The 24,406-nt window shown below is 43.5% G+C and overlaps 1 protein-coding gene across 1 annotated transcript; it reads right to left on the reverse strand.

Moving 5' to 3' along the window:
* Positions 1 to 423: 423 nt before the first annotated feature.
* On the reverse strand, positions 424 to 23,621 carry LOC147982910 (uncharacterized). The gene is made up of 10 exons (XM_087540582.1): positions 23,413 to 23,621; positions 22,810 to 22,888; positions 21,110 to 21,237; positions 20,701 to 21,035; positions 20,559 to 20,623; positions 1,283 to 1,408; positions 1,112 to 1,179; positions 698 to 775; positions 555 to 620; positions 424 to 439 (listed from the first exon to the last, which is right to left on the reverse strand). Exons 1-10 carry the CDS (start codon positions 23,619 to 23,621, stop codon positions 424 to 426), a joined length of 1,170 nt encoding a protein of 389 aa, XP_087396708.1.
* Between the last annotated feature and the right edge of the window lie 785 nt (positions 23,622 to 24,406).

A 24,406-nucleotide genomic window follows, 5' to 3' on the forward strand; every position in this document is an offset into this window, starting at 1 on the left:
GAGGGAGTAGTACGCATGCCACTAGTAAATTTATAGTTTTTTATAATGGATTTGCCGGCTCTGATATCATTTGTGTGTAAACTACTCACACGCCATCAATACACACTAGAGGGATACTCGCGCTTGCGCCGCGCCAGTTTTTCATACAACACCACATCAAAACACTGGATTACTCGTCTCATACAACAACACTCCAAAACCCAGGCTTACCTGAAATCTTTTTTAACCATCGCATAGACCACACCACCACGGATGCAACTGAAACTGTTTACAGAGGCTAAGACACTAAGCACCGCCACTACATAAATCCCATTCTCACATATAAGCACGCCTAGCCTAGGGAACGCGAAATCCTGACAAAGTGCCTAAGAAAACAGCCTGCTTCCATCACTGGTCGTCCACCTTGCAAACCACCTGCTCCCATCACTTATCGTCCACCCTACAAATATAGTGAAAGGTGAATCATTACATAAGTAGTGTTTTCTAAAGTTCACTCTTTTCACAAGAATTTCACAAGAAAATAGTAAGAAAAGATAGCATATGCCGAAGCATACCTATGTCCAGCTGTGTCGCTCCCATCAACGAACAAGTTTTTAGATGCAGTCGACTTTGAACGTGACCTGCGCGTATACCATAACATCACCTGTATTACAGGATGCTCACTCAAAAAGAAAATCATATGCAATAGTAGCCAAACTTTTTATTCTTGGTCTCCTTCACCTTAGTCTTGTCCGGCACATCAGCAGTGCATACATTATGGGACTGTGTTAATTTGCTAAAAAGCGAATAAAAGCCTCAGGAACGCAATCTATACAAAGTTTTCAAAGAAAGGCATACCATCATATGGTGACATGAAGAACACAGCATATGAAAGATAGACAATATTTAGAAGAACTAAAGATCCAACAACACCGAACAACAAAAGCAAATAGGAATAAAGTAACCAGTATGGCTCCTGGAGGCGTATGAATGGCTTGAGGAAAGTCAGCAAGACCCCACATTTTGAGGTTGTGCCTCCTAAACAAGAACAAGAATACATTGGAAGCAAGAAATAGTTTAGGAAAAAAACAGTAGCATATAGTTAACAAAAGAACATCATATGGTTACCAGCATGTCTTCTCGGCGCATGGACATGAGCTGAGCAACATTAGTAAGATTTGGATTCTGCATTTCCGTCCCCTGAAAAATAATAAAAAACGAATTATAACTAAAATAAACAGCTAGTAGATGAAATTAATGGCCACAAGCACCATAAAGCAAAGGAAATTATGTTCAAACTCACCAACATGTCCCCTGGAAGTGAGGAAGTGCCTTGAGGAAACTCAGTATTACTGGTGCGCACGTTAGGAAGTGAGGAAGTGTCCTGAGGAAGCTCAGCATGACTGGTGTGCACGCTAGAAACTGTATTCTACATTTTTCCGCCCCGTAGAAAAGAACAATATATGGACTATCAGAAAAATAAACAGCTAGGGAGAAGAAATAAATGACCAGCAGTATCATGAAGCAAAGGAAAGTTTGCTTGAGCTCACCATCATCGCCACCGTTTCTGCTCCGGTGCTCCCCCCTTGGGCTGAACGCGAGGGGGAGAAACACAAGGACGGGTGAGATCTATCAAAAACGATTCGTGAAGAGGGGCACGATCGTTTTTTTATGCCCGCGGAGAGCGCGCGTACAGCCCTGTACAAGCCCGCACCGGCCCAATTACCTTTGTACAGTGAGGGTATACATGTATTTTACGTGGGCGTTTCGTTTTCCCTTGTCACGTGCGGCGGTCGTGGGCGTGGGCGGCGGCGGTCGTGGGCTAGCCACGCAGCCACGCGGCGCACGAAAACTTCCAAAAACGTCACATCCTATAAACAGGGAGGGGAACCACCACCGGCCGCATCGCCCCCACCATTTCCCCCCAAATCGGCTCACTCCCTCTCTCTCCTTGCCGCATCGTCTACCCCTCGTCTCCATCGCCCCGCCACCGCACCTACTCGCTCAACCCCACCGCCTCCCTCTCTCCAGTGGGTTCTCATAGGCTTCGATGGTGCAAGGTGGTGGCGGTGCCGCCGCTGCGCACGGAGTTGCGGTCGAGGCCGCGAACATCGCGACAGATGTCGTCCAAGAAGTGGTCGTCGTCGGCGGTGCGGGAGATGCTGCACCCGCAGTCGCTGGATCGGTCACTGCCGCGGCGGATCTGGTGGAGCAGGGGGTGCTGGGCTCGGACTCCGTCGTGCCGGACCTGGTGATGACGGCGTCTCGCGGCGCACTGGATGCAGGTGCGGAGGCGAGCGACAAGCAGGTGGTGGATGTGGTAATCTTTCTCGTTCCCCTCCTCTCTTAGTTGTAGTTGTTAAGCACAAGATTTAGTAGATAGGGTTTTTTATTGTAGATTTGTGATTGAATGCGGCACCCCCTTCTGCTTGTTAGGGTTTTTTGATTGAATGGAGAACCCATTTGAGAGTTAGGGTTTTTTTGTAGTTGATTCGTGGTTGAATGCTAGAGAGATCATAATGAGAGTTATGTTTTTTATATTAGAATCTGGATTGCCTCATGTGCTGAGATTTTGTTCTGTGATGTAGATGTTGTTAGATTTGTTTTGCATATTCCCTCAGTGGGCCACGGCAGGAGCTGAGCCGCCACCCAGTGTATCTATTAAAGTTGATATTGTACAAATGAGGTTAAAATCCTACTTTGTTCATCTGAAGTCTATCAATTAATTGTTGAAATGAACACAGTATGTTTAACTAGTGCACAATTTCAAAATAGTTAGGAGCTTCACTTCATTATCTATAATTTCAAATTGTAGGTAGGTTTATTTTTGATCTGTAGGATTCCTGTACTTATAAAGTGAACCATAAGTAGGTTTGCTAGACATGCAACTATGCCAGATGACTAACTCATATTAAATTGTTGTTGCATAACTCCATGCATGAATGTCATATGAATCATCAAGTAGATGTATTAGTAAAGGTTTTTTTAATTAGATGTTTAGTTAGGGTTTTCTTTTATTGGATTCATTTATAGCCAGTTATATGTATGATCTATGATTGAATCATCCAGTAGATGTAGTAGTTATGGTTTTTTAATTAGTTGATTAGTTAAGGTTTATTGCTATTATTCATTTATAGACAGTTCTATAGATTCTGTGATTGAATGAAGTAGTAGATGTACTAATTAGTGTTTCTTAATTAGATGTTTAGTTAGGTATCTTTTGTATTGGATTCATTTATAGGCAGAGATAAATGTAATTAAATGGTGTGACTGAATGATGCAGTAGAAGTAAGAGTTATGATATTTTAATTAGATGTATGAGTTAGTGTTATTTGTAGTAGATTCATTTATATCCAATGATATATGTAAGTAAATTTTGTGATTCAATGTTCCAGTGGATCTAGGAGTTAGTGTTTTTTAATTAGATGCTGTAGTTAGGGTATTTTAATTAGATGTAGGAGTTAGGCTTCACCATTTCACTTATTCTGACATATGAGTTATCATTGAGAACTGCTCTGAACTAAATATTCATTAATATTTACAATTGAAATGAAAACCTGACATGTTTGTGAAGTTATATATAAAGGTCCTATTTGCATTGTCTGTCAAAAACTGCTATCTCATTGGTTAATAAGAGAGGAATGATATTCATTTATACCTTCATATGCATGTTCAAAAGCAAAATCTGAATTTGTATGTCCATATGAATGAACTTGTATGTTCATAACCCAATTGTTTAGTATGTATATAGCTTGATATATAGTATATGAATTAGTTGTTGAAATGTACATACCATGTGTAACCTGTGCACCTTTTCAATATAGTTAGGAGCTTTCCATCATTATGCAAAATCAACTTGTTTGTAATGACATTATTTGAACTGCAATTCAATTCCTTGTAAATGACTTGCTTGGTTGACAATATAGCAGAAGGAGGTTCTTGTTGGCAACAAGAGGAAGTGGGACTCATCTGGCTACTACCCTTATGACAGTGATGAGGATGACCCGTACGAGGTAAGGCCTAGTTGTAATGTTATTTGTGCATTGCTTAGTGTTAGATGTTTATAGTATTTGAATGCATAATGTATTAATGTCAGTCATTAATGTGTGCAGTATCAATCTGGAGATGATGTGGTCGAGGGGAACGTCGAGTCCTTTGAAGAGAAGGTGGTGCAGAAGATCAGGGCCCAAGGATCTGCTATGTACTACAACTGGAAGACGGAAAAGTACCGGTGCCCCAACTGCAGCAGGCCCAAGCCCAGGTCTGGGTTGCTGGAGCATCTGATGGAACATTGTCGGGCTACATCCATCAGCAGTGATGAGTACAAGATCAGGGCTCAGCATTCTGCCCTCCACAAGGTCCTGAAAAACCCTCACATGTAGTTGCCCTAGACCCTGGTTGTCTTATGATGGAGGAAGGCTCAGTCCTTTTGGTGAACTTTATGTGGTATTCTGATGGTGGAAACTTTTAGTGGTAATTTAGTATGAACTTTATCTAAGTGTAGTACTGTGATGTGTGGTCTAAACATATCTAATATGCTAGTGGTCTGCATCAGCAAGTGTGCTGTGTGGATGTTGCTATCTATGGTAGTAATATATATTGCTAGCTATATTTGTGTCCCTTAAATTTGCCATTATGGTTCCTTAGATGTATGGTTCCTTAGATGTATGATTTGCTTGAATTTAGCTGCTGCAATGATCAGACATGCCGCATCAGTGTTGCTTCACTGATGAGGCATGCTGCAAACACTTCCCATGTTGCGGTCATGTGGAACATGCTGTGGCAATGGTGCAATAAATTCCCATAATGTGGCCATGTGCAACAAGCTCTGCCCATAAGCAAATCGGACCAAATGTAAAACTTTGCGTTAAGTTAATTAATGTTGTTTAGTGAAGTAAGTGGAAATTGTTCATCCACACATATGACATCTTTCCTTCATTTGAGGAAGCAAAAATAGCAAATACTCCACCATATGATCAAATATTCCAATAACTGAGCACATATTCCATCATTTCATGAAATACTAATAAAAAAGTAGTTAAAGATGGTGTGTGTGTGTGTGTGGAAAAAACAACATTTTAATAAAGGTGTAAGGATTATTTGCAATATGAAGGAGTTTTTTCATGAAGAGCAAGTTGATTATTTGAAATGCCCCTTGAGGTATAGACCGATGTTTTGACCAGTTAGTCTAGAGAGCATTATAAATTAATAAAAAATTCTAAAAAATGTAAAACTTTGGAAAACTAGCTATGTTTGTGCAAGATATCATGTGTGCCAAAATTGAGGTGATTTCGAGGTGGTCGAAAAAATCATCGCATTTCGGAGGGGCCATTTGGTCTAACTTAAGCCAGTTTTTTAACATACGTGATTTTTTCGACCACCTCCAAATGACCCAAATTTTGTTCTAAATGGTGACCCACATGTGCCAAACATGGCTATCAAAGAAAATTTGGAAAAAGAATAATTTACAATGGCCCCTTGAGGTATAGACCGATGTTTTGAGCAGCCAGTCTAGGGGGCAATATAAATTCAAAAATAATTCAAAAAAATACAAAAACTTGAAAACCTAGCTTTGTTTGTGCAATAAGTCATGTTTGCCAAAATAGAGGTAATTTGGAGGTGGTCGAAAAAATCACCGCATTCCGGAGGGGCCATTCGGTCTAACTTAAGCCAGTTGTTGAACATAGGTGATTTTTTCCACCACCTCCAAATCACCCAAATTTTCTTGTAAATGGTGACCCACATGTGCCAAACATGGCTATCAAAGAAAATTTGGAAAAATAATAGTTTACAATGCCCCCTTGAGGTATAGACCGATGTTTTGAGCAGCCAGTCTAGGGGGCAGTATAAATTCAAAAAAAATAAAAAAATACAAAACCTTGAAAACCTAGCTTTGTTTGTGCAATAGGTTATGTGTTCCAAAATAGAGGTGATTTGGAGGTGGTCGAAAAAATCACCGCATTCCGAAGGGGCCATTTGGTCTAACTTAAGCCAGTTTTTGAACAAAGGTGGTTTTTTCCACCACCTCGAAATCACCCAAATTTTCTTGTAAATGGTGACCCACATGTGCCAAACATGGCTATCAAAGAAAATTTGGAAAAAGAATATTCTACAATGCCCCCCTTGAGTTATAGACAGATGTTTTGAGCAGCCAGTCTAGGGGGCAGTATAAATTCAAAAAAAATCAAAAAAAATACAAAACCTTGGAAACCTAGCTTTGTTTGTGCAATAGGTCATGTGTGCCAACATAGAGGTGATTTGGAGGTGGTCGAAAAAATCACCGCATTCCGGAGGGGCCATTTGGTCTAACTTAAGCCACTTTTTGAACAAAGGTGGTTTTTTCCACCACCTCCAAATCACCCAAATTTTCTTGTAAATGGTGACCCACATGTGCCAAACATGGCTATCAAAGAAAATTTGGAAAAAGAATAATTTACAATGGCCCCTTGAGGTATAGACCGATGTTTTGAGCAGCCAGTCTAGGGGGCAGTATAAATTCAAAAATAATTCAAAAAATACAAAAACTTGAAAACCTAGCTTTGTTTGTGCAATAAGTCATGTTTGCCAAAATAGAGGTGATTTGGAGGTGGTCGAAAAAATCACCGCATTCCGGAGGGGCCATTCGGTCTAACTTAAGCCAGTTGTTGAACATAGGTGATTTTTTCCACCACCTCCAAATCACCCAAATTTTCTTGTAAATGGTGACCCACATGTGCCAAAGTTGGCTATCAAAGAAAATTTGGAAAAAGAATATTCTACAATGGCCCCTTGAGGTATAGATCGATGTTTTGAGCAGCCAGTCTAGGGGGCTATATAAATTAAAAAAAATCAAAAAAAACAAAAACTTGAAAACCTAGCTTTGTTTGTGCAATAGGTCATGTGTGCCAAAACAAAGGTGATTTGGAGGTGGTCAAAAAAATCACCGCATTCCAGAGGGGCCATTTGGTCTAACTTAAGCCAGTTTTTGAACAAAGGTGGTTTTTTCCACCACCTCCAAATCACCCAAATTTTCTTCTAAATGGTGACCCACAGGTTGAAATCTCATTAATAGCCATGTGTATTACATGTAAGTGTGCATGTGTAAAATTTATTATGTGATTTGAAGGTCAAAACATTAACTTGGCATATATGCAAAGAGAAAATGTGTATTCAATGCAAGTGAGCATGTGTATAATTTAGTTTGTGATTTGAAGACCAAAACACCTGGCAATATGCGAAAAAAAAGTGCCCACCAACCAGAGCAGGATCATTCATACACCACGGCCTGCATACGACTAGGAACCCAGCGGTTCATGGGCCAGGATGCAGGCCCGTGGTGCAGAATAATTCTGCTGCTAGTAGGCCCCACTGGGCAGAGGTGACTAGAGTTAGGCAATGTACTGCCTGCATATGGTAGGAGCTTGGGAGGGGAGTCGCAGTCGGGTATATAAAAGGTGCGACGCTCTCTCGATTGGCGAGGTGGGACTAAACTCCCACCACCCCACGGCAGTGCGTTGCGCTGCGCCCTGCGCGGCTTTGCCTTGGGCCCAATTCGGGCGGGCTGGCCCAAGGAAGCCTTACCCGCGGCGCACTGATCTGGCCCAGGGCAGCCTTGGGCCCAATTCTAATATTTCTTATCTTTATTATATTTAAAATATTTTTAGTTTGTAAGATAAAATGTTCTGTTTTATTTCACTTCTTCATTCTAATTTTTGTTCTCTTCTTTATATTTGAAATATTTTCTAAATGTAAGATAATATGTTGTCTTTTATTTCACTTCTACATTCTAATAGATCTTATCGTTTTTATATTTGAATTATTTTTTAAATGTAAGATAATATGTTGTCTTTTATTGCACTTATTCATTCAAATTTTTCTTCTGTTTTCTATATTATCCTCTTTTCTTTGTTCTGACGGTTATAAATTTAAACAATGTATGATATAATGCTGTCTTTTATTTCACTTTTCATGGTTGTCTTTTTCAATTATAAATTTTCTTTTCTGTTTCATACTTGAAATATTATTTAAATCAAATGTAGTTGGGACAATCGCATGCATGCCTCCACATGCACCATGTACTAGAAGCAGGTTTACCTTCCCGGTCCAACCGAATGATCACAAACTTTATGCATATCCAAGGATGATCATGGCATGCATGCATGACAAGTATCGTTCATTGCTAACAGTCGTTGCATTTTCTAGGGTTTTTCTAGCGACAAAACCCTAGAACACTGCCCCACGTGACACAACGTGCGTTTTGTGTCCGAATTTGTGCACACCCTGCCTGGGGGACCACATTGGCCATGCCCACATGGTCCCAAAAGTTGGGGTCATCTCATGCATGCCTCCACATGCACCATGTACAAGCAGGACCATTCGGGTCTGCCGGAGGGCAGGTCTGAAAGTGGTTTACCTTCCCGGTCCCACCAAAGGATCCCAAACTTTATGCATACCCTAGGATGATCATGGCATGCATGCATGACAAATATCATTCATTTTCGACATTCAATGCATTTTCTAGGGTTTATCCGGCGATAAAACCCTACAACACTGCCCCCACATGACGCAACGTGCGTTTTGTGTCCGAATTTGTGCACACCTTGCCTGGGGGACCACATTGGCCATGCCCACATGGTACCAAAAGTTGGGGTCATCTCATGCATGCCTCCACATGCACCATGTACAAGCAGGACCATTCGAGTCTGCCGGAGGGCAGGTTTGAAAGTGGTTTACCTTCCCGGTCCCACCAAATGATCCCAAACTTTATGCATACCCTAGGATGATCATGGCATGCATGCATGACAAATATCGTTCATTTCCGACACTCAATGCATTTTCTAGGGTTTATCCGGCGACAAAACCCTACAACACTGCCCCCACGTGACCCAACGTGTGTTTTGTGTCCGAATTTGTGCACACCTTGCCTGAGGGACCACATTGGCCATGCCCACATGGTCACAAAAGTTGGGGTCATCTCATGCATGCCTCCACATGCACCATGTACAAACAGGACCATTCGGGTCTGCCGGAGGGCAGGTCTGAAAGTGGTTTACCTTCCCCACCAATTAACAAGTCATAAATAGGACAACATTTAATCATACATATTTGATATGAATTTGAAAAATATGAGAAGAAGTGATATGGAATTATGAAACATGAAAAAACAATTAGGAATAAGAAGGACAAAACATAAATAACAGGAAAACCAAATTAAAATGGAAAGAGGAACAGTACATTATAATATATAATATTGCAGAAATGATAGAGATACTATAAATATTGTTAAACATATACAAGTCTACAATAACTAATAGGTGTCACAAATATTTTTTTATTGAGGGAAGAAACAATGCTATTAATTTTCAGGAAAAAACAATGTAGAGGTAGGTGGGCCGGCCCAGACCGCAAATAACTGTTGAATCCATATTGTGGGGGCCCACCACGCTGCGCTTTCCATGCACGTCGATCACATGCAAGTCGATCACGGGAGTAGTTGCCGTTCTGTTACACAATTCCGGGATCATGCTAATCCATATGTTCCTAATCCCTACGATTGAGGACCATGTTCTGCCTCGATTCAATGGAGGAAAATATAGATCGCCAGATTGGCCACAGGGAAGTTACGAAGACCGAGGCGACCTCGTATATAATCTCAACCTCCTCGCACATGTCGTCGTCTAGATCGCCTCCTGCCGGCGAGTCGTCGACACCTCCGTCCGCCGCATCCCACATGCCACAAAAACCCCGAGAAGATCGAGATCGTCCGCACGTGCTGGCCACCCTCGACGAACTACGTCGACAATGCATCGCCGACTTCTTTCATCTTCGTCGACCGATCAAGTAAGTTCCTCCGTCTTGTTGCTTTCATGGACTTAGGTTCACCGGCGGAGCTATGTGGAAGTCTGAGGGGGCTGTGGCCCCCCCAGCCCAAATGAGATTTATTTTTTATGAAGCAGTAGTATGCCTTCTCTCCCATGTTCGCACGCATGAGTACGCCCATCATCTCTACGCATGCACAGCTCGGCTGCTCCATGGCATCTCATCCCGCACAGGCTCGACGCAGACTCGCGAAGTGCTCCCATTCTGGGCCACATGTGTAGCCGGCGACAGCGCCGTGCGGGGAGGAACGAGAACACGGCCGAGCTTCGTGTCTTCACCACTAGTCCGTTGCCGCCTATGTTGTTGCATGCGTCTGCATGAACGCCCGGCCGGCTGGCCACTGCTCGTCTACTTCTTTTGGTTCCCTGTATGTATGAGTTTGATTAGTACTCCTATTCACTCGGTCGCATTAAGGATTTGTCTTGTTGTTGGCAACACATAAACGATTGGCAGCACATAATTGTTTAGCTAGTTACTTGAATTAAGAGTAAAAAGGAGAATGAAAAGCTGATCCGTAGTAGTAGTACCTCCATGGTTTGGTAGTAACTCGTTGGGGTTTGAAAGCTCAGCCGTATATGTATCAAAGTTTTGGTATAGTTCTTTTTTGTAGTATATATGTACTTTGAAATCAATATAGGGAATATGAATATAATTTTGTGTTAAGGCCACAAGCTCTAGTTTATTGTAGTGGTTAAAATTTTCACTTCAAAAAAAAAAAACAGTTGTAGTTACTTTTTTATTGCCTCATATCAGCACACACTTGGGTGCATGTTGCTGTATACATGTTGTTAGTTTTATATTTGCATTAGTGTTATTTTTGCATTTTTGTTTGATGCTGCCAGAAAGTTTTATAATTTTGCATGTCTATTGTTACTTTTGCATTTGTGTTGGCAAATGTAACGAAGTTTTATATTTTCTTTCTATAGGATGGACGAGCTGAATGGAGAAATAGTGTGCGCTGTTGAAAAATGGTGCAAGCTTGTTGCCGCTCTATCGAGCGGTCAACACGCTACAGTGGCTGATACAACATTGCGCAGCATGCTGCAGATACCATCTATTAAGATGCGTACCCTTCTGATTAGGTATATGATTGAGAATTTTGATGCCAGCAAGTCCAGATTCATTATACAAGAGCGGGTTGGGGAGGTGACTCTCGGTGCGGTCGACGTCGAGTGCATCTTGAACCTCGAGAACCAAGGACTCTCCGCTTCGGACATTCTGATTGAAGAAGGAGAGGACATAAAGGAGCGGGTGCCGCCACAATTTCTCAGTAAGACATCAGAAAACATAGTGATAGATAATCTCATTGAGGACATAATTAAAAGTAAAGCCACCGACGACGATTTTCTTCGGAAATTAGTCCTTGTCCTATTCGGAACAATTATTGCTCCCATGTCGAGCAAGATTGTGCCAAAGCAGTACTACGCTTTGGTCCATGATGTGAAACATATTTCAAAGATTAACTGGAATGCCTTCACCCTGCGTGTTCTACTCGATTGCCTTCGCATAGTCAAGAAAGGCAAACACCTATGCCAATGGCCGAAAGGCAATTTGGCTCTGTTGTAGGTACACAAATGAGGCCTATTGCATAATGTCAATTATTATATCATTGCAATTTTATGTGATGTATTGAACTAACTCTAAATCCTTATATATTTTTGTAGTACTTGTACTGGGAGAAGGTGCAACCTGTCGAAGGCGATTGCGCCTATAATCCCAACTTCTCCATACAACCTCTTATGAGGAACTGGACCGAAGGTGCAGCCACTAGGAGAGATCGGTTCGACTATGACAATGGGCGCGCCCGTGGTAACGTCAAGGTAAGCCATTGTGTTCTGTCTTTCTTAAATGTTTTGTAACTAAATAATATTTATTTTTAATTCATCACATGTACTTCAATATCGCATGCAGATCGAAAATAATATCACCCAAGAGTATAGGGTGCAGGAGCCCAAAATCCCATGTAATGTGCCTGCCATGAAGCCAAAAACCAAACCTGCTAATGGAAACGCAAAGAAGTCAACGACAGCCCCAATGTCGGAAGATTTGATGGAGCTTCTAATGAAGCGGTGCATGGACTTCATACACACCCAGATGAGGCAAATCCCTGATCAAGTTGCTGAGGTGTCACACCATAACATAATAGTTTATAGTTTGTTCCCTGTTTTAAACCATGCAAGCATTCTTAACTTTATATATCTATTGCAGAGGTTGTTGGAGAAGATGAACAAATCAGGTGTCATGTACACGCCGGCTGCTGCCGTGCCATCCGTGGACAATGATGTGGATCAAGAAGTGGATTCGTTCGAGAACGGTCCATATGAAAAGAAGGAATTCGTGTACAAGGATGACATAGACTCACACGGAGAGCCTGTCATTGACATGACGCAGCCTGATGAAGTAGTTCCCAACCATAAAACCGTACCTGAGGTACTATGTATATATATTTCTGTCTATAATTTTCTCCTTCAATTTTTTACGGGCTGAAATGTTCACACCATTTTGTTTGCCAAACAGAAAACCCCAGCAAAGATGAATGGACACAAGGAAGCTTCACCTATTAAGCGTAATGATGAATGTGGCGCTACACCCGAAAACCCTTGGATCGTTGGTAATTCTACACAAGCACCTTCATCGGACATAGACATTTGTCCATCTTCTGTCAGCAAGTTAATGGCTAAGGTGAATGGAAAAAAGGGTGCAACAGTCGATAAGGATGAGGAAGTTATGTCCGGTAAGCGGAAGCGGACCGTTCCCAAGAAATTTGAATCCCCCTACGCACTTGACAAGCCCAGCAGGCATACCAACCGTGGTCAAAAACCCTCCGGTACCCGTTCTGCTAGTAGAGGTATCGTAACTAACTTTGTTGGTTTGTTGTATACTACAAGTGCATATGATCACCATTGTTGACATTCATATTATTTCATGCAACTCTCTTTTCTAAAATTGATGAGCTGGATGAGTTGACGCCGAAAATAATTGATGCAGCTGTTTCATTTGTCGAGTTAGCTGCTAGCACCGACAAGAATATGGGGAAGAAAATTTACTACAGTGAAGGGCGTGGTATATCTCTGACTTCCGAAAGGATTCAACCGGTACTAACTCATAGATGGCTCTCGGACGATGCAAGTACTAATTGCATGTTTTGTTATTTAAATTGTCAATAATCTATGTCTCAACTTTCAACATGTAATGCCCTGATATTCTATGAAGGTTATTGATGCTTATATGGGACATTTGGAGCTGCGCATTGGTCATGATCGTTACCTCTGTCCAGCGTGGAGGTCCAAATTCCTTGTAGATCGTGCTATCGCACGAGATGATCCATTGTCGTCGAGCTGCAACATGGACAGTGCTCTGTCTAAAGCTGGAGCAGTTAATAGAGTCACGAAAGAGTATATTGTGTGTGATAAGGTATGTTATGTTTGTAATTCTTCACTTCAGGACATTACATCTAGTATTACGTTTGATCCATAATTGGTTTTTGCACTGTAGACGTATATCACGTTGAATATCGAAAATGCCCACTGGATGACCGTGGTCATGCACTTGATCAAGCAAGAATTCCAAGTTCTCGATTCACTCTATCCTCTGGACCAGACAGAAAAGACTATGAAAGCACTGGTAGTATAACCAACTTTTGTACCATTGGTCTTACATGTTGTTTATGATTCTTCTTTAACACTATCCTCTTTATAGCGAATGGCTATAGCAAACGATATGCGCCAAGCAAATCTTATTACACCAGGGAAATATCCGGACGTTAGTAAATGGCCTATCAATGAGTATGACATGCCCCAGCAAGAGGATGGGTGAGTTAGTAGGACATCATGCACATTCAAACAACAATACACATGTTCGTATTGCCCACCGCTAATGTTTGCATATATACCAGGAACTCTTGTGGCCTTTTTGTCATACAGTGTCTAGAGAATTGGGACGGGGACCGAATGACCCGTGATTTTTCACAGGTATGCTGTTTTTTACGTTTGTAGAGTAGCTACTATGGTCGTGTGCAAAATTAGGTTCATGTAACCTCTATGTCATTTTTTGCAGGCCACCGTTGACGCAAGGAGAAGACGTTTCGTCGCCGAGTTGATTATGTCACCTTCGAACACGATGGAGTGTGTGAAGAACAAAATTCGCGAAATCGCAAGTAAAAGGCGCGCCTGAAGAATTCATGCGGCATGCAAGAGTCAAGTTTTAGTGCTTTGGATTTAGTCCGGTCGAAGGTTTCGACGGCATGATTATCTTACGGTTTCTATCATTTTTATGTAATAAACAGGGCATCTCGAATATTGTGACACATACATGTGTATGTGTCTGTCAAACAATAGGCTCGTACCAGACCATTCGGTCATTCAATTCGCTCGAGAAGACAATTTGGTCGTACCAATAAAGTTTTGGCTTCAACTATCAATTGTTCTTGCTTAATATTTTTCTCGTTCTACAATTTTTTATAGCCATGAAGAACAAGAAACTGGAGACTAAGATTACAGAATGTGAAGCTGAAATTAAAAGGAATGAGAAAGAAAAGAGGGAAATGGTTAAGATGCACAAGGAAATATTGCTCTATAGGGATAGGATTTTAGGATTTGGAGGTCTTCTGTATCTTGGCCTGCTTGCCACTATGATTGTTGTCATAGTTACCAAGTAGATTGTTCAGAAAGTTATTGACATCATTGTAGTTGACATGATGAAATCCTGATGAATTATTTGCTACTCAGTTTATGGGCAAAGTGTAATAGACAATGCAGCAGAAATAACATGGGGCCATCATGATTGGTAGACAATGCACTTTTGGCATGTTCTACATTTGGCAGACTCTGCAGTTTTGTCATGTTCTATATTTGGTAAGTGATGCACATGGGCACATCACATAGCAACACTACTGATTTGTGCAGCTGCCCACCTCATTGTCTTGTTGCAACATAGGAGCAACATCTAGCAGCACCTACACCTTTGATTCAACACTGAAGCAAAACCACAGTACATATTGAAATTTAACTGAACTTCACACTTAGGGTAGGCAATAGATATTCAGTTCTTTAGCCACAAAGAACCCGACCAAACCGTACTGATTCCATAACTTATATAATTACCTGGAGAAAAGCACACCTAACCAACATCAAGCCCAATTTTTTTTGATCAAAGAAGGGCTTGCCCCTTCCGATTTTCATTACTGAAAACCACCAAAGTTCACAACCAAGTTCAGTCTAAAAAGAGAAGGACTAAAACGCTACCAGCATGACATCGCAACATCCCAGAAGGCCAACACAGGCCAGCCAAACCGCGCAATGACCCAAACAAGTTCACAAGCGACGACACAATCCACCCTACATCGATCATTATTACATCAAAAGCAAGCATGGAGCTGAAGGAGCCTAGTAGCAACTAGGAGAACAGCAAACTTATATGCTGAAACATATAACATCATACCTAAGATAACCAGCAGCTTCCTCCTCCTTCAGCAACTGTGCCCATCTTCACTTCTTCAGAAATTTGAGGCGGCGTGAGCGGCGCACCACACACGGAGAAGCCTTCTTCTTGACCATCGCCGGCGCCACCTGATCCTGAGCCACCTCCTCTTCTTCCACCTTCACTATGTCAGGGTGCAGGGGAAGGAGCTCGACGTCGATGGGCATTGTTTTGCCACCCTCCACGGCAACCGGCACTACCATCTGCACGGCGTCCTCCTCGCCCTCCTCAGGGTCATCAGGGATGAGCAGTACCTCGCCCACGTCGTCCTCCATGATGTCAGAGCTCAACGGCAGGACTGGCTTCGGCACGTGGCGGACCTGGTAGTCCGGGCTCACGGGCGCAGGGATAGCGAGCTCGACGTCGACGCGCTCCGCCATCGACGCGACGCATGCTGGATCTAGCCGCAGCGTCATGGTGGTGGAGCGGTACATCCACCACCTTGCGCGCTGAACAGGGAAGTCGCTCAGCGTGGCCTCTCGCATTGCCCAGACGAGGAGGAGAGCCGGCGGGACGCCGCAGCCGTAGGGGAAGGCGTGCTTCTTCTTTGCATCGGTGAGGACTTTGACGAGGCCACGCGCGTGGTTGACCAACATCTCTGTGCTGGGGAACCAGCCGCACACCTCCGCCAACTGGGCACACCACCCCTCGTCATCGCCGGCGAGCTTCATCATCGCTCTCTGCCAGCCGAGGCTTTTCTCCATGGAGGCGGCTGCAGCGGTCGTCGGCGGGGGTTTTCTCGATCTACTGTAGGTGGGGATAAGGGGAGTTCGAACCGGCGCGCGAGGTAGGTGGGTGAATGTGTGGTGGGGAGTGGTAAGTTAGGTGATTTAATGGCAGTTAGGACGTGGGGAGGGGAAATGTACAATATTCTTTCTAATTTATAGGTGTAATTTATTTAGGTCATATTTTGTGGTTTATTTAGAGATGTAAAAATTTGACACTCCCACTAAACAAAGTGTCGATCGAGTTGCTACAACTAGATGATGCCCCGCGCGTTGCTGCGGGAACCGTGTTAAAACCAATCCATAAATTAGTGCTTAAAACCAATGAAATTAAATGTAAGAGTTTTACATGTTAAAAAAGATAAAACTTAAAAGAAGTGTGTGTGGCAAAATGATGTATAAAAGAGAAAAAAATCCCCACAAATAGAAGACATGATTGATGAAGTGGCGTTGTTTGAGTTGATAGGTTAATGGAAAAAATGCATGCATGCGTTGGGAAAAAAGGCATGCATGACCAATGAGGTGGCATAATTTACATTAATGCAAAAAGTAACTTATGAGCACATGCATGATTCCTTGATGCCACACAATTTTAATCGGAAGGCTGTAAATAATTGAGGTGATGTGGAAGCACGCATGTGTAGACAAATCTAGTAGTGGGGGCTAGCTATTTAGGTATAGAAGATATATATAGGATCCAAACACGATGTTAAACGTCGAACTAAAATTGATGCCATAATGTGAAAAGGATATACTGCCATGTTCACTCGATTCATCCGTAAAAAATTGAAGCAAGTGTTCTACACTTCTTCCTTCTCCATTGTTCTGCACATCATAGAAGACAAGATAAGTTAATGAATGATAAATTTTTCAATAATCCAGAATGCATACAAACACTTACTTCTGATTCAGTTTGCATTTCTTGCTACGTTTAGTGTGTCCTAGCAATTTGCAAGTGCCGCACCGGGTTTTCAACTCATCAAAAGAGAGTGGTCTACCATTTTTCGAGACAGGGCGGTTCTCATCTACCTTTGTTGCACCTTTGCTGGACACTTTCATAGGATCTTTAACTGCGACCATGTTGCCTTCACCATCGTCTACATATTCAACTGCACACTTACTGAAGTCATTTATATTGTTGCTTAAATTTTCCTGTAGCAGATCATACTCATGACTCTTAGCTATCACAGCCTTCAAACTATCCTGTTACTGATCCCACAAAGCTGGGTGTTTGCATGCCGCATGCATAGCTTCTAATGCTAACACACTGACCTGGCTATATTTCATTCTTTCCTCTGCCCCAGTCCAACCATATCCCAAAAGATTGCTTGTGCACCTCGCGGGCAGTCCCAACCTTGCTTGTTTCGTGAACCGAACAAGAACTAAACACTTTGGTATTTCAGATATGTTCAAGTACTTCACTACGTGGAATATGTGTTTGCAAGGTAGACCCTTTCGAATCATTCTTCTGCAGCTGCACCGTATAGGTTCTGCGGAATTTACTGTTGTATACTCCACCCAAAAACGGCTATTCCGGTTATTCTTCCAGGCTACGATGTACTGCTGTGGTCTATTTCCCAGCTTAATTTCTACAATCTCCATGCCATCAATTTTTCTAAGATCATCTTGCAACATATAGAAGTTTGCTGGAGTGAAGACGTGAGAAGCAGCTATCTCAAGTTCCCTCGAGCTAGTAACTGGCACCAGTAAACTCTGTGAGGCCATGCAGTCATCTCGCGCCTCGTTTTCACAGATACGTACAACAGCGTTCTCATAATGCAAAATCTTATCCACCAGGGTCATTTCACCGTCTAGGTGGAGGTGAAGGCATGAGTTTAGGCTTTCACTCCGCTTGTTGCTTTTCATGCCAAGCCAAAACCCCTCTGTCAGATAAGCCGCGGCCCACAGTCTCCTCTTCTTATACATCCATCTCAACCATGTTACTATTTTTTCCGACTGCCATCTTTTGGTAAACGCGTGCCATCTCTCCTCAAACGTGGCCGTGGACGTGTTGTAGTACAGAAGGGTTTGGAACTCCTTCAAGGACTTGGGACTGAGGTGAATCTTCATATTTTTTTCTATATACCACGTACATATACGGTGCCACATGTCTGGCAAGACTTAGCGAATTGCCTTGATCATCGCAGCGTCGGCGTCTGTGATTACACTCTTCGGCATCTTTTGACACATCGACCTCAAAAAAGTCTGCAGCAGCCACACGTATGTCTGTTCGGTCTCGTCCGAAACTATGGCACAACCAAAAACAGTGGTCTTCCGGTGATTGTTAAGACCAACAAAAGGTATGAATGGCATACCATAGCGGTTCATCTTGTACGTTCTGTCAAATACAAGCACGTCGCCAAAGTCCTCATAGTCATGACGAGACTGGGAGTCACACCAGAGCATCCTATTCAAGTGTCCTTCCTTATCTAGCATGTACTCGAAAAAGAAGCTAGGATCCCTCTGTTTCCTACTGGCCATGATGCCTATGGTTGTGGCAGCATCACCTTTTGAAAGCAGCATCCTCTTCTCCCTGGCACAAAGGTTGTATATTTCACGCCTGGTAAAACCAACACCGCCATACCATACATGTTTGCTGATGAGGGAATCCATCATGTCGTGAATTCTAATCCCTGCCGCTCCCATGGACATTATCTCATGCTTCTGAAACTCTTTGATTTTTCTGTGGGACCAAAAAAAAGGTACCTCGTCCGGTCCTGCCAACATATGGCTATGCTTGTCCTCAAAACTTGCAACATACCAAACCCCACGCTTTTGGTCAAGCTTGACAGTCAGGTGTGCTTTGCAAAAGCAGCGTGTCTCGGCTCTGAGCCGACGGCTGTGCCCTTCCTCGGTTAGCAACTTGCTGTCACGTTTCCCTTGTCTGGAACAAACAAACTTCCTATAACGCATAAGATGTGCCTCGGTTTTGGTATACCTGACCTTATTCTTCCTAATGCTGAAACCATTAGCTCTAGCATAGCTGTTGTAGAAATCATACGCAGCATCGTGAGTCATAAAAGTCATTTCCATTATCTGCATGAACATATCCCTCTTATCATCCACACTGGCAGTATCTTGGACATTCATTACCCCACCATCTTCTGTCACCTACACAGTCAAAACATAGTCATGAAAACTGTTTTGTATGGTTTAACATTACTTTCATAGAACATTGATTACACAAATACCTCACTCATGGTGACCGACGACTGAGAATCCCCAGAATCAAGTGCATTTGATGATTCGTCGTTAAGGCCTGTCTCCGCGTCGGATTCACCGTAATAGTCGTACGCATTATGACATTCGGAAATGAACTGAAAATACAACACAAATAAATAATTACTTATCATATAATATTCCAGAATGAATTCAATTTGCATGCCAATAAATTTTTTCACTTACGTACCTGACTAATGTAATCTTCATTTGAGAGCTCCGAATTGTTTCCTGACCATCATCATGCTCATCCATCTACAAATTTTCAACACAAAAATATAATGTTGTAGGATGGCACCAAAATATTACAACATGGTAATGTCACTCACATTCAAATCTTCCCATTCGTTCCCATTCTCTGACTGATTCCCAAGATCTGAATTTCCATCATCTGACCAATCTTCTATCCAGTCTTTCATCAGTTCTCCAAACTCCATGTCTACCATCATATCAGTTAACTCCTCGTCCGCCATTTCCTACAACAAATGATGAAAACATTATCAATGATGAAATATCTACACATAGCTCACGATCACGGATGTTATGTAAACAACCCCAACCGAGGCCGTTCAGATCTGCCAAACCAAGTCAGGAGGATGGCCACGACACCCATCGTGATCACTTTCAATCGCAAGGAGCAGCACTACAAAACCTAGCTAGATCTGTGATTACCTCTGCCGCCGGATACCTAGGTTAGCCGCCACATCAAATAATGATAGTCCTGGTGGACACAGCAGACGGCAACAGACGCTACGTGAACCCTACATTGAAGAAACCCATATCACGAGGAGCAGCACTACCGGAACAAGATCCACGATTGCGTGCGCTGCCGGGTAGGTAGGTTTCCCGCCCCGGTAGGCTAACCACTATCTCTGACGGCGGCAGTTCGTTCGATGTTGCCGCGAGCGAGACTAGAGGGGTGCGGGGGGGTGCAGGATGCGGTACCTGTGAGCGCTGGAGATTCACGATGTTGTCGCGCCCGCTGTCCGACGAGATCGTCGGCGACGAGATAGCCCTGCGCGCCCCGCTGGAGATCTACCGCGTGAATTACGGAGCGGCATGAATGCTCGCGAGATTGATGGAGCTGCGTGAATGATTGGATCCAGCAGGTCCTACGTGGTCGTGGGGTCGTGTGATGTTTTTTTTCGGACCAGGTACTATACGTATACGGTCTGGGTTATACATGGCTTGGCAGGGCTAGACAGGGCTTGGATCTGGGCTACGGCGGGCCAGAAAAAAAAATCGCAGGGACAAAAATACCCCTCCGAAATTAGGTTAGGGAGGAGCACCGGAGCAGGCCTCCATTGCCACTGGAAGCGAGCAGGTACCCTGAGGAAGCCCTGCATGGCTGGTATGTACACCTCCTGCGTAAATCTTACGGATGAATGAATACAGCTGAATACTAATTAGGAAAAATTCAAGCTTGACAAAAAACACTAACCAGAAAATGGAACTTGCTGCATTGGAGCGCTACTGGAAGAACCCACACCCACAACAAAATCATGGTACATAGAACCACCCTCCGTGAAAAATCTGAGCACTTGAAAGCTCAGCCCATCCTTGTTTCTCCTACAAGAATACTTTGACACAGTGACCTCTACAATATATTTCCTTCCAACCAGAGCCATTATCTTTGCTGGCATGACGGAGCTATTTGCTAGAAAACTCTCCAGCACCTGATCGGCTGGCCTGCGCACAACATCCCTATCAACATCATCAAAGAAAACCATTTCCACTGCAGCGTTTCCATCAGCTGCGATTATAGGAAGCTTGTACCTACAGCAGCAAAGATATCAGTTCAAAACCTCATTACAACAAAACCAAAACACGTAACAAATAATTAAAGAGACCTAGGGCTAGCAGTCCTGTTAACACAATTCAGATTAGTACAATGATATGCATCACCATCCTCCATAGCCTTCCAAGTGTGGTTGGACGCAATACCCTGGACGGTGATCTTGCACCTAAAGACCTTGTTCTGCAAAAATACCAACAATAAGAACAAACATAGTATAAATTTAGCCGAGGAGTCACTAGTAGAAAAACCCCTATTAGTCCCGGTTGGTGAGGGCCTTTTGTCCCGGTTCTTGAACCGGGACTAAAGGGTCGTTACTAATGCCCTAGACCTTTAGTCCCGATTCTAACACGAACCGGGACAGATGGGCCTCCAGATGGGCCTCCACGTGGCCGGTGCGCCGAGCCCAGGCAGGAGGGCCTTTGGTCCCAGTTGGTGGCACCAACCGGGACCAAAAGGCATCCACACGTCAGCATTTCAGTGGCTGGGGTTTTTGTTTTTTTTTGAAAGGGGGGGGGGGGTTGGGGGTTTTTGGGGGGTTAATTTAGGTGTTCCATATATTGTGTTAGCTAGCTAATTAATAGAGAGAAGTGTCCTCTCTTATGTCCGTGCTTGGTCAACGCTACGTACTATAAATAGAGAGGCCCTCGACACGCTAGCTAGTAAGAAAATGAAGGGAACCATTAACTACAGAAGTTCTCCATGCATACCGAGAGAAGTGATCGATCGACCTCTCCTTCTCCGAGAGATTGGTCGAACAACAAGTTTTCGTATTATCTATCCGACGCTACTGGCTACATACATATACAATATGTAAGATCTCTTACAATCCCCTAGCAATTGAAATCAACTTCCACATGGTATTCTCCGGCTTTATTGATGATGTGGTCAAGAAAGAATCCCGCCAATTCCTCTGGAATTGCTTTCATGCTATCTTGTTCTAGGAGTTCATTCCGCTTCTGCCACGTCTAATTTGAAGAAAGGGGGTTAATTAATACATATATATGAATGAAACTCAACAGAAATGATGGTGTAATAAAATGAAATTGTGAATATTATTGCTTACGCACTTCATATTGTCTTTTAGAGTAGCCCCGCTTATTTTTCAAAGTCGCGTTGTAGATGAACTCGCACACGTATTATCCACAGTAATTATTCCCTTGTTCCTGCCACAAGCACTTTACGAGAAATAGAGGTCAATCAAACTGATAATGAAGCATTATAAATGGCACTGATGGAAGTATAGCTATAGAATCAATGGGAGATGCGCGCAACTAGCTAGCCAGTAGTACTTACTTTCGGGTATGTATATCACAGCTCCTTCGGTAGTCCCGGAGCTTCTGCGGTGAACTGTTTCCAAATCCTGCAAGACAAAGAAAATAATTATTATTACTTGAGATATCAGGAAATGAACAAAAAGTTGCCGATATGGTGCGATAATGATCGATTGAACTTACTTGTTGAGCATTTTAGTCACGTCCGCATAGGTTTCGGGATCTTTTCGTCTCGAGTCTAAGACGGTTACTAGTCCCCACTCAAGCTTAATCTCCAGAAGAACATAGTGGAAGCTGCGCACGTATGCATAACTCATCAATTACATTACTATAACCTCGCTTGAGTAATAAGGGAAACCGAATATGCACACGATAGTAACACTCACTTGAAGTTGTAAGGAAAGAGTATGGTATCTTTGTTTTGATTTTTGATCAACGATTGTAGCAAGTTGGCCTCGGCCTCTTCGGCGTGCTTTTTAACCTGAATTTCATCTGTGATATTTGTGTTAATGAACCCAATATCATACATTTCTTGTTTTCTACACTCGACGATCTTCAATCTGCATAATATAGTGAGGATAATTAATTATAAATACATGCAATGAAAGAGCTGAGCTATATATAGAGACTTAACGACAGAAATAGTACTTACAGACAGTAGCAAAAGACCGTTAATTTATCGAGGGCCTTTTGATTGAAGAACTCGAAGAACTCCTCAAATGGAACAGGCAACAGATCAGTTCCATCGAGGTCGTGCTCCTCTTTAATGTTCAGATACCAAGTATTCGTCCCACCAGACTCTCTGCAGGTTTTCATGTACCAATTATGGAATCTTCGCATCATCGTTGTTAGAGATTTTTCATCCTTGGCGAGAGGCTTCCCGTACTCGTATCAGTGTTCGTCCACCTCCATGAAATCAGGAAGTTGATCGTCAGGCAGGTAATCTGCAAGATTGCCATAACCGGCCACCGTCCACGTAGCATTAGCGACGATGTCGCCGCTAGACACATTGAGCGGGGGGCACGATTGATTTTCTTGTTCGCCAAGCTGGGCAATTTTTTTCGCAGCTGCACGTTCTTTTGACCTTTGATGTCTGACAGTACTTCCCGACCGCTCCGCTTCGAGATATGTCTGTTCAGTAATGCGCTCATAGTTGGTTCTCGGCGGAGACTTTGGTGATTTCCTCAGGGCATCGATAGTGCGCTTTGCTTTCATTGGATCTACCTTCTCCTCCAGAGGTGGATGTCTCTTTACTTTCAACCCTTCAAAGAAGTCGTCCACTTCGCCCCACATGATCTTCGCGTTTTCCTCCTTGGTCCTCTCGTACGGTAACTTCTCTAGAGGCTTGAGAGAAGGACCGTATTTGTATTGCCTCCCGCCTCTGTTGGCTGTACTGCTAGACGCCAGAGCAGACGAAGCGGCTGCGGCGTCTGTCTTCTTTCGTGCTTGCTTACGAGGCGGAGGAGAAGGACTACGACGCGCCGGAGCAGCCGGGGCGGCGGTGAGTCTCTTCCGCCCTTGCTGGCGAGGCGGAGAAGGAGGCGGCTGCTGGCTGTTCGGGCGCGCCGGTGCAGGCGGAGAAGGAGGCGGAGTGCCGCCACGCGCCGGACAAGGAGGCTGAGTGCCCTGATCATCACTCGCCGGACGAGGAGGCGGTGGAGGAGGCGGAGTGCCCTGAATCGCCGGAGGAGGAGGAGGAGGCGTCCAGTTCGGATGCTTGATGAACTCCTTCCGCATAGGCATGGAGTCTTCAGAGCAGAACCCAGCCGAGTCTCCCCTTCACTGGTAGGGTGGTCAAGCTGGAGGTCCTCAAATCCCTCCGTTATTTTGTCCACCGTCACCCTAGCATATCCTTCTGGAATCGGACGACAGTGAAAAGTTGCACCGGGTTCAGAAGGTCGAACTTGGCCGACAGCCGCCTTGACTTTGAAGTTCTGCCATTGCGTCATAAGGTGCCAATTTTGAGACTCCGTGATAAAATCCACGGGGTAGCTAGCAGGAGCCGTCAAGACATGCTCCGGCTGAAGCAGCTCGGTGGAAGCCACGTTGCTTCTCCGCTGAGATGGCGGGGTAGCTTC

This window comes from Triticum urartu, chromosome 2A (genome assembly GCF_056163025.1).
Source record: "Triticum urartu cultivar PI428250 chromosome 2A, HENAU_Tu73, whole genome shotgun sequence".
Taxonomy (NCBI): Eukaryota; Viridiplantae; Streptophyta; class Magnoliopsida; order Poales; family Poaceae; genus Triticum; species Triticum urartu.